This window comes from Oncorhynchus masou, chromosome 25 (assembly GCF_036934945.1).
Source record: "Oncorhynchus masou masou isolate Uvic2021 chromosome 25, UVic_Omas_1.1, whole genome shotgun sequence".
Lineage (NCBI taxonomy): Eukaryota > Metazoa > Chordata > Actinopteri > Salmoniformes > Salmonidae > Oncorhynchus > Oncorhynchus masou.
The window spans coordinates 36,090,940-36,105,269 of NC_088236.1; the positions used below are offsets into that span (position 1 = coordinate 36,090,940).

General features: G+C 42.5%; 2 protein-coding genes across 2 annotated transcripts; both read right to left on the reverse strand.

Moving 5' to 3' along the window:
* Positions 1 to 354: 354 nt before the first annotated feature.
* rad9b (RAD9 checkpoint clamp component B) lies at positions 355 to 8,648 on the reverse strand. The gene is made up of 11 exons (XM_064937533.1): positions 8,578 to 8,648; positions 8,177 to 8,247; positions 7,886 to 8,023; positions 7,596 to 7,710; positions 7,299 to 7,398; positions 5,511 to 5,617; positions 5,311 to 5,417; positions 4,307 to 4,371; positions 4,025 to 4,147; positions 1,498 to 1,729; positions 355 to 1,100 (listed from the first exon to the last, which is right to left on the reverse strand). Exons 1-11 carry the CDS (start codon positions 8,609 to 8,611, stop codon positions 972 to 974), a joined length of 1,221 nt encoding a protein of 406 aa, XP_064793605.1. The 5' UTR covers positions 8,612 to 8,648; the 3' UTR covers positions 355 to 971.
* A 200-nt stretch (positions 8,649 to 8,848) lies between these two features.
* On the reverse strand, positions 8,849 to 11,342 carry LOC135513560 (uncharacterized). The gene is made up of 4 exons (XM_064936446.1): positions 10,791 to 11,342; positions 10,073 to 10,642; positions 9,852 to 9,978; positions 8,849 to 9,772 (listed from the first exon to the last, which is right to left on the reverse strand). Exons 2-4 carry the CDS (start codon positions 10,211 to 10,213, stop codon positions 9,585 to 9,587), a joined length of 456 nt encoding a protein of 151 aa, XP_064792518.1. The 5' UTR covers positions 10,214 to 10,642; positions 10,791 to 11,342; the 3' UTR covers positions 8,849 to 9,584.
* Between the last annotated feature and the right edge of the window lie 2,988 nt (positions 11,343 to 14,330).

Below are 14,330 nucleotides of genomic sequence, written 5' to 3' on the forward strand. Positions count from 1 at the left end.
TCTACTTACACAGTAGACTGAACAGTTCCTGAGGTAATGAAAACATGTAGGTCAAAAGCATCTAGAATCAGAACATGGCTACCATTCCCCCCCCAGTGAGGTAGGCCATGCTGCTACACGTGATAGATCATCTTTATGCAGTCTTTCCCTTTGAAGGTGGAATCCTACTGTTCCCTTCCAGGCAGCATATCCCTGCTCTGACTCATCCATTCCTCTGTCTCAGCAGGGGACACAGTGAACTAGATTCAAGTGTTTCCCTCGCAGCTGTCTGCTCTTATGCAACTGAGGGGACTGCCTGAAGCTACATGAAAAGGCTCCATGTGATCTGTATGTTTGGTTACACATTCCTCAAGCTTTAGTGAGTCTGTGAGATGTGTGGAGTTACTATTAGCACCCAGGTGTAGCATCCCCAGGCGCTTGGCTTGAGGAATGTTTTCATGAGCAAATCTAGGACCTTTTCACAATTTTAGATTTCCTCCCTGGCCTCCTTTTGAAAAAGGTCAAAGGTAATCGAGTAGGGGGAAAGTGGATGAAAATGCACTTGTATAAATTAGACTGGTCATAAACATGTGCTTCCTCGCCAAATGAAGGCTATCGAGGAGGGGAGGACCGTCTTCCATTTACCTATTAACGAATTGACAATTCTCAACAACTTATTGGTTTCTGGGTCACAGGGAAGAGAGGACAGACGTTTACCCCAATTAATTTTATGCTTTTGATGTCTGACTTTCAGATCTACAATATATGTTTCTTGCAATAAATGCACATGCCATTGGAATAACTTATTTGTTAGTAAAAACAAACAGACATGCTTTATGAACTTTCATTTAAAGCACTCAAATTAATTGAAAAATATTATGTTCTCATTTAAATGCATTTACACTATACAATGGGGAAAAGACTATGGTCTGCTGAAAAAAACTGGCAGGGTATGAAAACAGTTCTTGGCTTGGTCATCGTTCTGTGGTAACTTACAGTGCACCACTGACCCTCTCCTCTCCCCCATCTTCTGTATCACTGGAACACACCAGACTGGGCAGCATAGAGGTGCAACCATCACCTTGCTCACAGGACACCGCCCCAAAGAGGAGGGAGCGAACCTAAGGAACCAAAACACACGACTCATCATTAATAGACAGCTGAGCAGACTATGAGCATGGGGTGGAAAAAAACAGCAAATTGTGAAACAGTTTTCGCAATATGGTCTGGTGGTTCTTAGGCAAAAGGGCTTGAGATATGAGGACTGTGCAACCAGCCACACACCTTACATACGTCACAATTCACCTTCACCCTGTATCTTTCAGGTCAATCACACATCACATGGTTAAACATTATTGCAATCTAGGCACATTCCAGGTTGAACGTTAAAGCAAGGCCTTATCTGTACTTTGGAACTTACCAAAGTATGGTACCCCTCGGAGCCTGCCAAAATAACAACACAGTGGCTTGAGGGCACAAACAGAAGTCAACCAAAGTTCATATTTTGTTCTAATTTACCTTGGAGGAAGGAGGAGTTGTGCCACGACCTCTGTGTGTGTAACGTGGTGTTCTGAGCCTGTCAAAATCTTCTCCTGTCCTGGTGAACTCTCTCATGAGGGCTGTTCCACTGAACACTGGGCTTCCCTGGCTGGATGCTATCAGCTCGCCTGCAGAGGGAAACCCCTGGGCCTGGGGGGGACCGGCATCTGCCTCACACGGGCCCTTTGTAGGCCCCGCAACCCCTCCACACCTGAGAGCATATAAGGACCATTACAGCAAGGCTGCCTTCAGGCATTTCCTTCCAGTGGTCTGCCTATAGTTGTTTTCCTATATAGCTTCATATTGAAAACAGATGCCTGTCAGTCTCAAATCAATATTAATTAACCACATTCGTGATAATCAACAAACTTCAGCAATAGCATTGCTAAAAGACATCTAGATATATATATATTAGAAGTTATATGAGATGCGCATGCCACGTTCTATTGGGAAAAGTGTGTTTTTAGATAACCAAGCAGTGTGAGTTTGAAAGAAGTCTGCTCTCATGAGCGTGTGTGTTATATGATATGCCGCGTGAGTTACTGCAGCTGCACGTGCATCAGTGTGTGGAGAGAGAGGGGAGGGGCAGAGCCAGGGAGATGGCAGGGAGAGAAAGGGAGGATCATGGAGAGAGAGTAGAGGGGAGGGGCAGAGCCAGGGAGATGGCAGGGAGAGAAAGGGAGGATCATGGAGAGAGAGTAGAGGGGAGGGGCAGAGCTAGGGAGATGGCAGGGAGAGAAAGGGAGGATCATGGAGAGAGAGTAGAGGGGAGGGGCAGAGCCAGGGAGATGGCAGGGAGAGAAAGGGAGGAACATGGAGAGAGAGTAGAGGGGAGGGGCAGAGCCAGGGAGATGGCAGGGAGAGAAAGGGAGGATCATGGAGAGAGAGTAGAGGGGAGGGGCAGAGCCAGGGAGATGGCAGGGAGAGAAAGGGAGGATCATGGAGAGAGCGTAGAGGGGAGGGGCAGAGCCAGGGAGATGGCAGGGAGAGAAAGGGAGGAACATGGAGAGAGAGTAGAGGGGAGGGGCAGAGCCAGGGAGATGGCAGGGAGAGAAAGGGAGGAACATGGAGAGAGAGTAGAGGGGAGGGGCAGAGCCAGGGAGATGGCTGGGAGAGAAAGGGAGGAACATGGAGAGAGAGTAGAGGGGAGGGGCAGAGCCAGGGAGATGGCAGGGAGAGAAAGGGAGGAACATGGAGAGAGAGTAGAGGGGAGGGGCAGAGCCAGGGAGATGGCAGGGAGAGAAAGGGAGGAACACGGAGAGAGAGAAAAAAGGGCGCTGTTGTAAGAGTGACACTGCTGTTGGATGTTGGCTGCGCTCCAAGGTTGCATGCTAGGACAACCTAACTCTGTTTCGCCTGTTCTCCTGCACATGGCAGGTCACTGCCTCTGGCTGTTTTCTTAGTGTTCCTCAACATAAACATGCTTTCCATATACACCACTGACTGCACCACAGACAGAACCAGAATGTGCCGATAAAGAAGTGTCCCAGCAGGAGAGAGAATGGGAAGGAGCTGGGTTTTAAATATCTTCACTTATCTTCGTCAAGGTCAACATGAGAATAATGTGTGTGTTTGCCTGGGAGGTTATGGTACAGCGGATTCAGTAACATAAGAATATAAACTTAAATTGTACAACTACAACATAAACCTGTCATACAAAAATCTGAGTATTCCATGAAGGTATAAAAATGATATTTCCATTTTGGTCATTCGAACATACTGTATGAATGTTTCCTTGAAAAAGAAAGAAGCAGTGCAATGCAGCGACGTCATAAGTGACCCAGATGTGCCACAATCCGGCTGGGACTGGTGCAAATCCCACCTCAAGCGGCTCAGAGCAGACACTAAGAGAGAGATACATAGAGGCCGGGCTGGCCACACACTGAGTGACATCATCGCCACAGCAACGTAACAGGTTAGTGACTGTGGGAGATGTAAGGATTACAGTCTGTCAGGCCTCTAACCCAGCCAGCACGGCCTTTCCCCAGATAGCCAGCCTCTGTCACAGTGCTACTGCACTGTTCTGTAACACAACGCCCAATGAGGCACCAAAAAAAGCACATGCTGGCCAACTGCCTCCGGTAAGGAGGACATCACAGGTACAGCCAACTCTAGGATTCTAGGAAAGGCTAGTTCAAATTTACTCTACTGTGACTGTCACATGACTGGGCAGGCGCTTTAAGGCTATCTAAGCCTGTTAACTTTTTTATTTGCTATTGAACTGAGAAACTGCTTCTCGCTAGGACAAAATGTCCTGCATTTCTACACACCATGCCTCTGAACAAGGGCTTCTCTGACTATTGAAATAATTTGGGCACTTCTACATACATTATTTGATATAGCGGTAGGGTTGCTATGGTGACTACATAATAGATGATGAAGATAGAAGCAGATTAAGGGCAGCATGTGATGTTGGTGATGTGGTGTATTACACAATGTTGGACCAAATACAGAACCACCCTATCAGTGGTGGGGTAATAACTGTTTAACGAATGGTGATGGCTACCTTAGTGCAGCAGGAGCCTGGGCCTCTGTAGTCTGGGAGGGGGTCCTGCTCTCTGGGTTGACAAGAGTAGCCAACACCGCACTGGCTTCCAGCACCATGTCCTCTACACTGAAGGCCACCGGCCTGACAAACAGCAGAATACAACATCAGCATACCTAGAACCCGGGCCCTGAGATTTCTCCAACCGTGTGAGCAGACCGGGAAAAACTCCAGGCCTAATTTAGGACCTAAGTAAAAGAGGTGATAGTCACTGGGTATAATCACAAGAACCAGGATACTTACTTTCCTGCAGCGCCAAAGTGGGCAGATACTGGTAGACCATGTGATTCAGCAAATAACAGCAATCCCTAGATAAGAGGTTAATACATTAAACACATGCATGTTTGGAGTAACTGTTTGATCATTCACCACCAATTAAAATAACAGGTCACAATACTCTGGTACTCTGCTAGACAGCAATGTACATTAGATGACAAGGCACATATTACCAATGTTGCTGTGTACACGAGCCATAACATTTCAAGTTGTTGGGGTCAATCACAGTGAAAGGGGTAATCATGGGTTCAGTTGAATTGCTTTGTCCAATGCCCAGACACCAGAGCCTCTGTGTGTGTTCGACTAGCCCCTCTAACACACTGTGACAGGTAAGACTAGCAGCAATGTAGAGACTGGCTCACTGTCCAACTCAATCACAGGCTAGCATGGACACACAGCAGTCTATAGCTAGGCATAGTTTTACTGTGTAATGAGGGACTTCACAAAAGGGTACCCCCAACAACATTCCAGGATGTTAGGGTCGGGTCAAAGGATGTGGGTCTGAGCACAAATTGTGACACTTTAGTTGTACTTTATAATAAATAACACAAAAAAAAACATAGGATGCAAAATGGCTTCCTTTTTGGGGTCCCAATGTGACATATTTTGCTATTGAATCATGCTGATGTTTTTTCTCCTCTGAGGACTTGGGTATATTTGGAACATGGTATAAGAGTTAGGCAATCAATGCATGTGTTCTACTACTTATTACTGTCTGTTCACTAAAAATGTAGTCATGTGTGGGGAAAAAACATCATATTATAACTTGATTCATTAGGGTCATAAAACAAAATCCCGCCCACGAGGGGAACGTTCCATTGAAAATGATAGGGTACAGAGTCTCCTGGACACTTGGGTCCTGTAAATAAATGAATTAACCCATGGGTATGCAAGCACAGACAGTGACACCCTCCCATATTCACAAGCTCATGTGACAAAAAATAAGGTCCATCCCAAAATAACCCCCTTACCCTCAGCTCCTTCAGACAGAAGGTTATGTCTGAGTCAACTCCAACCTGGAAGTAGTCAAACTCACTGGGCTCTAAAGACATCTCAGTGTGCATGGCCTTCATTTGATCTGCAACCCGAAAAATCAGGAGTTAGGCACAATATGTTACCGACTTTTTGTGGGTTGTTTTTTTCATACAGCGCAGACAGTGCAACATCTCACCACTTTCATCTTCATAGTAGCTTTTCAGATTGACTCTCAGAGGAGACATGGACAGAGTGATCTCTTCCTGAGACACTGGGAAGTGCATCACCATGTCGCCTAGAAGTCTGGCCCAAAAATAATAATACAAATGTAATACAATTATAATAGATAGTACAAATGTAAATTACTAATGAAATAATCATCATATACTGTATACCCTTGTCATGATGTTGGCCTCTTTGGGTATAGCAAGCCCCATCCCCCTCTCCCTGCCTCCCCCTTTCCTCCTTCAACTAGGTTGCTGTGGTCAGAGTGACGTCGTAAATTCCTGAGGATCTCCTCATGGACACACAGTATAGAGAGAGTAAATTGTCATAGAGGACAAAGGAAATCCTTCTACCTCACAGAACTTGAGGTACGGACAAATGTCATGTTCCGGAGAAAGTATAAAAGATCAGTGAAGAATCCAGCTACGAACTGGTCCGTTTGTCACAACTTGGGGAAGCTCATGGGAGATGGTGTGGCCACATTACCATAAAGCCGTTTATATAATAGCCTCAGATATGAGGTTTACATCTAATTGTTGTATAAGATGAATGAGTGAGTATGATACTGCTTGTATAATTGTGTAATATGATTTTGGACTGTTTAATGACGAAAAATACAATTCCCTTTTGATTTGAACTAAATGAGAGGACCGCCCCTGAGCCCAGTTAGGGTCAGGCCTCCTGGGACAGCACTTTTTCGGCCCTTCCGAATAAAAACACCCACTCTGGTTTTCGATCAGCAGACCAAGCTTACCTCAATTACGAGATGGCTAAAGGCTGCTGACCACGTTTTTCTCCATTTGGAGAGCACAAAGGTTGTAGAACATTGCTGAATATTTTAACCATACCACATACCACTATCGATACTGACAGAATAAGAACAAGTCTTTGATATTAATTACTAGTCTGCAGCTAGGAATTCGGTATCATTGAACGCGAAGAACGACAACCGGCGAAACATACATTCTATAACGAAACAAATGAATGTCACTCTGAACTATCCACTATAACCACGACAGAGAGAGCGAGGGAGAGAGACGGACAATTCTGCAAAATAAACAAACTTTTCAGCAGCGATCAAGAAGACACACTGAGCGTAAATATATATATGGATTGCAATTGTTCCCGAATGAGTGAGCGTTCATGTGCAAAGGATTAGCATTTCAATTGTTATAATTATCACTTTGTAGTGACTTCTTAGTCAACCCCCACTTCCCCTTTGTCTAACAAGCCGCCATGCTGGTTTAGCCCACTAGGGCACATTCTCCTATCATTTCATGTAACCACATTTACCTTGTTTATTTGTTTGTTTATACATTTCTGTGAATGAATTAGTTAGTAATAAATAAATGATTTTAGACAATTGATGTATGGATGACTCATAGTGAAGACTGGGTTCGTGCAGATAACCAACAATTTACGACATTTGGAATGAGACTAACGTGATGTAAAGTAAATCATGAATTAATTTGAAGACTAATTGATCAGATAAAATATCTGAAAAGTTATTTTAAGAAATTATAAATTTGTAATCTTAATATTTTTCCTTGGTGCACCGACTTCCTAGTAATTACGGTTACATGATTAATCAGTCTAATCGCGTAATAACTCATTACAGAGAATCTTTGATAAAAAAATATCAGTCTTCAGTTAATGATAGTAAAAACACGGCACCCTGTAGTAATTCTTAGTCAGTCTCTGAATCACTCTTCATCAATGTCACGAGGAGATAGATTGGGATATTTTTATGGGAGCTCACCTGGGCTGGGCCTTCAGGACATTAGGGCAGAGGTGAGAAGGAAACACTGCCTGCAGAGCTTCACTCTCCTGGAAACCCAGGTTGTGTGTTTTGGTGATACCTGTCACAATGAGTATGAGATGTTGGGACACAGCGCCATCTAGTATTGATACAATGCATTACAATCTGAGAAAGAATCCCCTTTGTTCCAAAATCATTGTTGAACACCTACTGGAATTTGCTCAACACACACCCACAAGTCCTTAACATATAAAACAAAATCTTATCTGAGAGCACTCTATTGGACTGTTCTCCTACCATGTCTGCAGTGAAACTGGAATATCACCCGGTTGTCTGGGAGATTGATGGATATTTGACAGCTTTCCACATTACGCTCAATGGTAGCCAGGCACCGAAATAGCGGTAGCACTGACTAAAACCAAAAAGATGTATATTAATACACAGCTATTACACTATCAGTACTATAAAGTCTCACCCATTGTAAAAGCAATGATGCTGGACTGTGCCATATGGGCCTGTGTGAAACATTTATCTATCTTGAGATGTTGGGTTCATATTCAGCAGATTCAGAACAGCTTGGCCATTACCTTCATGACCAACTTGCATTTGACAGTTCCACAGTCCCGGGCTGGTCCTGTGTCTGGGCTGTAGTGTTGGAAGAACAATGGGGAGAAGAGGAAGCAGGCGTAGGCAGAATGGGCTGAGTTCACTGACCTCATTGCCAACTACAAGAGACCAGACCAGGCAGATAATTATATGCATAATGGTTAGAACAGGACAATGTTATGTAGCTAACACTTTACACTGATAAAGCTTTGTAGACCATCATCAAATCAAACGTTATTTGTATAGCACACTTCAAATGGACTGATGCTTACCCCTTTCATCATAGGATCCAACCATAATTCATCTCCTATGCGTGCCAGGGCATGAATAGCCTTCCCAAATACTGTCAGAAACAGAGTCAGAGATACTGTTTATGTAGATTAAATACATCAATTATGTGTCAACATATTTAGCTATCTAAATCCTACATTTGAGCTATCTAGCTAAATCACTTTAGAGAACAATCCGCAGACTGAGGTAGGCTGTCAAAGCTAGTCAACTTTAGAGAATTAGCCAATTTTAGAGAGTAAATTAGCTAGCTAGCTAACGTTTATACTATCCTGTTTGGCACATTTAGCTAGCTAGCTAAATTAGCTAGATATGTACTTTAAAATGTGTTGCACATTTCTGTATCAATACGTTACAGTTATCTATATTCCAAAAGATAACATACCTTTAACACCGCTTCTTTCAATGACACACTTCATTTTGCCAGTCAAGTTCCACAAAGTTTGATTTTGTGGTGATCACTAATTAGAATGTCTGTCGGTGCAGTTGACGCGCAACAGCTTCAAAACAGCAGCATGGAGATTATCTACTAATGAACCATATTGTGTAATATGCTAATATATTACCATTATGGTTAGTATGACTATAGGTGGTCATGTAATGTATATTAAGTTAAAATCCTAAAATCCTGAATGCATACAAAACTAGATTCAAGAGATGTTTTACCAATATAATTTATTGTCAAGCAGTCACACTGTAGTAAATGCACTGCAAACACATTGTTACATAATAATCTCACAAGCCTATTACAGAAACCTTCCCAGCTGTCATTTATTTCTCTTCAGATGTTTCTGTATATTAGTTTTGCCCCTGCTTTTGGGGGAGATTATATTTTACATTTTTCAAATACTCACCACATTATCAACTGCAAATTAAGAGGTAGAGTCAGCAAAATGACATTGCACGAGCAGCTCTTGCAGATATTGTGATGAGCAAATGAGCCAGATGAAAGACGGCTCTCACACAGTCACACACAGTATCTGCGCATGTGCAAAGGTTCCCTTCATGCTCTTACAAGGAGGTAGCCACCGGACCAAAACAGTGAAGTTTAGACTCGCGATTCAACGACCTTGTTGCAGAAATTGGCACACTATGCTGTTTAATTTGTGCATCTACTTCATATCGCTGACTCTACCTTTAAGTTTTAAACCATTTATTATTAAAATGACGTGTAATCATACAATTAACAGACAATACATGTACAGTGTGTAATAATGGTTTATAAACTATTTAAAAACTCGTATAAACAGTTTAACGGGAGACTCAAATAAATGTGTTACCAATAAGGAGAATGTGTTTTGAAATGATACAAATTATACTATACTTCAATACATTGTCAGAATAATAGAATGTATGACTGACTTCATTATAATTATTTCAAATGCAATCTTCTCACTCTGCACTGTGACTGTTGGTAATCTTTGGGAGGATAACTTTAGAGTGCACTGTGGTGCCCTTCCTCTGTCCATATGGCTTGATTCTAGATCCAGTATCTCTCTCATTGTCCATCTTGAACGTGAGCCGATCTTTAAGCAGTGGACCTCCAGTAGGATGTTTGGTTCCATCCAAAGAGCTATGACCTTGAGGGAAAACATTCAATCTAAGATGGGCAATAGTTGGTATATATTCCATTCTAAAGTAAATACAATTACAACCCACCTGATTTAATACACCGGTGAAGCACATTGAGATAGCGTTGCTTCATCAGTCGCCTCATGTGCTCGGTGCTGTAGACATTTGCAATACTGTAGAGATATCGTTTCTGTCCAGTTGTGAGGGTTGGATGCTGGAACATGATAACAATATTTTGTAGAACACTACATTTACATTCAGCAATATATTAATTATGGTATATGGCAAATAACTTGCTGACATGTTACCTGTAGAAATGGTGCAGTCATCATGGACTTGGGGACGTGTATGGTTTTCACCTGCTGGTGGTCAGGAACCTTGAAATGTGCTGTCCTGTGCATCTCCACCCTGGTGTTTTGTTCCTTATACACATGCTCAGAGTCTGTCATATAGATAGGTGTATTAATGAGGCCTCGATCTGCATTAATCACACAATTGTTGATTGAGTAAAATGTTAATGCGTATTAGATCAATCACCAGTAATGTTAAATAGATTGATGTACCAAATTAACATTACACTAACATTTGGATAACTCCCCAAAATACATTTTCCAAAATACCATTTGGAAAGATATGAACTCCTATACCCGACTGGCTTCTGTGGTGTCTATTACATGCCACACGCAGGCTATTACATTTCATTTCTCTATCAACAGAGCAGCGTTTCGCCTTGCATTTCTGACTCACAAAATAGCCTATACTTTCAAATTAACAATGTAAACATGCAAACATACAATGCACAAGTAACAACCAGTAGGCTATACATACAGTACATACCTATATATCTATGATGGTACATGTTATTTGACTCCGCAGATCTACAAACATGAAATAATAGAAACTTGATCTGAAATGTTTGCATTGAACGCAATAATAGCAAAGCTCGAAAAACAAGTCATCATTAAAAACAGATGTGTCTATAAATATAATGCACTCATTTCATTAACATTCATTTTGCAAGCCTACCTTGTTGCTAAAACGCAGCTACCACCGCGTTTTATCAGGCGATCTCCTTTTCTTATTTCCTCGACAAATGTAACCTGTTTTCTCATGATTTTGTTACTTTGTAACAAATCGATGAGGTCAATTTTAATATTGGTAGTTACAAGTATCAATCTTACATTGCCATGGTCGTGTGACCAGGAGAGGATGTCAGTCCATGGGGCAGATCCAGAGTAGACTACTGACAAGAGGTTATACAGAGCATTCTCTGTATTCAGTATTCAGACCCCGTGACTTTTTACACATTTTGTTACGTTACAGCCTTATTATATAATGGTTTAAATGACAAAGCGAAAACAAGTTTTTAGAAATGTTTTTCAAATGTATTAAAAAAACAACAACAGAAATACCTTATTCACATAAGTATTCAGACCCGTGACTCGAAATTGAGCTCAGGTGCATCTTGTCTCCATTTATCATCCTTCAAATCAAATCAAACTTTATTTGTCACATGCGCCGAATACAACAAGTGTAGACCTTACCGTGACATGGTTACTTACTAGCCCTTAACCAACAGTGCAGTTCAAGAAAAGTTAAGAAAATATTTACCAAAAAAACTAAAGTAAAAAATAATAAAAAGTAACACAACAACATAACAATAACAAGGCTATACAGTGCCTTGCGAAAGTATTCGGCCCCCTTGAACTTTGCGACCTTTTGCCACATTTCAGGCTTCAAACATAAAGATATAAAACTGTATTTTTTTTGTGAAGAATCAAAAACAAGTGGGACACAATCATGAAGTGGAACGACATTTATTGGATATTTCAAACTTTTTTAATAAATCAAAAACTGAAAAATTGGGCATGCAAAATTATTCAGCCCCTTTACTTTCAGTGCAGCAAACTCTCTCCAGAAGTTCAGTGAGGATCTCTGAATGATCCAATGTTGACCTAAATGACTAATGATGATAAATACAATCCACCTGTGTGTAATCAAGTCTCCGTATAAATGCACCTGCACTGTGATAGTCTCAGAGGTCCGTTAAAAGTGCAGAGAGCATCATGAAGAACAAGGAACACACCAGGCAGGTCCGAGATACTGTTGTGAAGAAGTTTAAAGCCGGATTTGGATACAAAAATATTTCCCAAGCTTTAAACATCCCAAGGAGCACTGTGCAAGCGATAATATTGAAATGGAAGGAGTATCAGACCACTGCAAATCTACCAAGACCTGGCCGTCCCTCTAAACTTTCAGCTCATACAAGGAGAAGACTGATCAGAGATGCAGCCAAGAGGCCCATGATCATTCTGGATGAACTGCAGAGATCTACAGCTGAGGTGGGAGACTCTGTCCATAGGACAACAATCAGTCGTATATTGCACAAATCTGGCCTTTATGGAAGAGTGGCCAGAAGAAAGCCATTTCTTAAAGATATCCATAAAAAGTGTCGTTTAAAGTTTGCCACAAGCCACCTGGGAGACACACCAAACATGTGGAAGAAGGTGCTCTGGTCAGATGAAACCAAAATTGAACTTTTTGGCAACAATGCAAAACGTTATGTTTGGCGTAAAAGCAACACAGCTCATCATCATGGTTTGGGCCTGCTTTTCTTCAGCAGGGACAGGGAAGATGGTTAAAATTGATGGGAAGATGGATGGAGCCAAATACAGGACCATTCTGGAAGAAAACCTGATGGAGTCTGCAAAAGACCTGAGACTGGGACGGAGATTTGTCTTCCAACAAGACAATGATCCAAAACATAAAGCAAAATCTACAATGGAATGGTTCAAAAATAAACATATCCAGGTGTTAGAATGGCCAAGTCAAAGTCCAGACCTGAATCCAATCGAGAATCTGTGGAAAGAACTGAAAACTGCTGTTCACAAATGCTCTCCATCCAACCTCACTGAGCTCGAGCTGTTTTGCAAGGAGGACTGGGAAAAAATTTCAGTCTCTCGATGTGCAAAACTGATAGAGACATACCCCAAGCGACTTACAGCTGTAATCGCAGCAAAAGGTGGCGCTACAAAGTATTAACTTAAGGGGGCTGAATAATTTTGCACGCCCAATTTTTCAGTTTTTGATTTGTTAAAAAAGTTTGAAATATCCAATAAATGTCGTTCCACTTCATGATTGTGTCCCACTTGTTGTTGATTCTTCACAAAAAATACAGTTTTATATCTTTATGTTTGAAGCCTGAAATGTGGCAAAGCCTGAAATGTTGCAAAGTTCAAGGGGGCCGAATACTTTCGCAAGGCACTGTATATAGGAGTACCATGGGGGTACAGGTTAGAGGTAATTTATTCATGTAGGTAGGGGTGAAGTGATAATAAAAAGTGAGTAGCAGCAGTGTAGAAAACAATTGGGGGTTGGGGGGGGGCAATGTAATAGTCTGGTGGCCATTTGATTAATTGCTCAGCAGTCTTATGGCTTGGGGGTAGAAGCTGTTAAGGAGCCTTTTGGTCCTAGACTTGGCACTCCGGTACTGCTTGCTGTGCGGTAGCAGAGAAAACAGTCTATGACTTGGGTGACTGGCGTCTCTGACAATTTTATGGGCACCGCCTATTATATAGCTCCTGGATGGCAGGAAGCTTGGCCCTAGTGATGTACTGGGTCGTATGCACTACCCTCTGCAGCGCCTTACGGTCAGATGCCGAGCAGTTGCCATACCAGGCGGTGATGCAACTGGTCAGGATGCTCTCGATGTGGCAGCTGTAGAACTTTTTGAGGATCTGGGGACCCATGCCAAATCTCTTCAGTCTCCTGAAGGGGGAAAGATTTTGTCATGCCCTCTTCACGACTGTCTTGGTGTGTTTGGACCATGATAGATCGTTGGTAATGTGGACACCAAGGAACTTGAAACTCTCAACCCGCTCTACTACAGCCCCGTTGATGTTAATGGGGGACTGTTCGGCCTGCCTTTTCCTGTAATCCACAATCAGTTCCTTTGTCTTGCTCGCATTGAAGGAGAGGTTGTTGTCCTGGCACCACACTGCCATTTCTCTGACCTCCTCCCTAAAGTCTCATCGTTGTCGGTAATCAAGCCTACCACTGTTGTGTGGTAAGCAAACTTAATGATGGTGTTGGAGTCGTGTTTTGGCCATGCAGTCATGGGTGAACAGGGAGCACAGGAGGGGACTAAGTACACACCCCTGAGTGGCCCCAGTGTTGAGGATCAGCGTGGCAGACGTGTTGTTCCCTACCCTTACCACCTAGTGGCGGCTCGTCAGGAAGTCCAGGATTGAGTTGCAGAGGGAGATGTTTCTTCAACTTGATTGGAGTCCACCTGTGGTAAATTCAATTGATTGGACATCATTTGGAAAGGCACACACCTGTCTATATAAGGTCCCACAGTTGAAAGTGGACGTCAGAGCAAAAACCAAGCCATGAGGTCGAAGGAGATGTCCGTAGAGCTCCGAGACAGGATTGTGTCGAGGCAGAGATCTGGGGAAGGGTACGAATACATTTCTGCATCATTGAAGGTCCCCAAGAACACAGTGGCCTCCATCATTCTTAAATGGAAGAAGTTTGGAACCACCAAGACTCTCCCTAGAGCTGGCC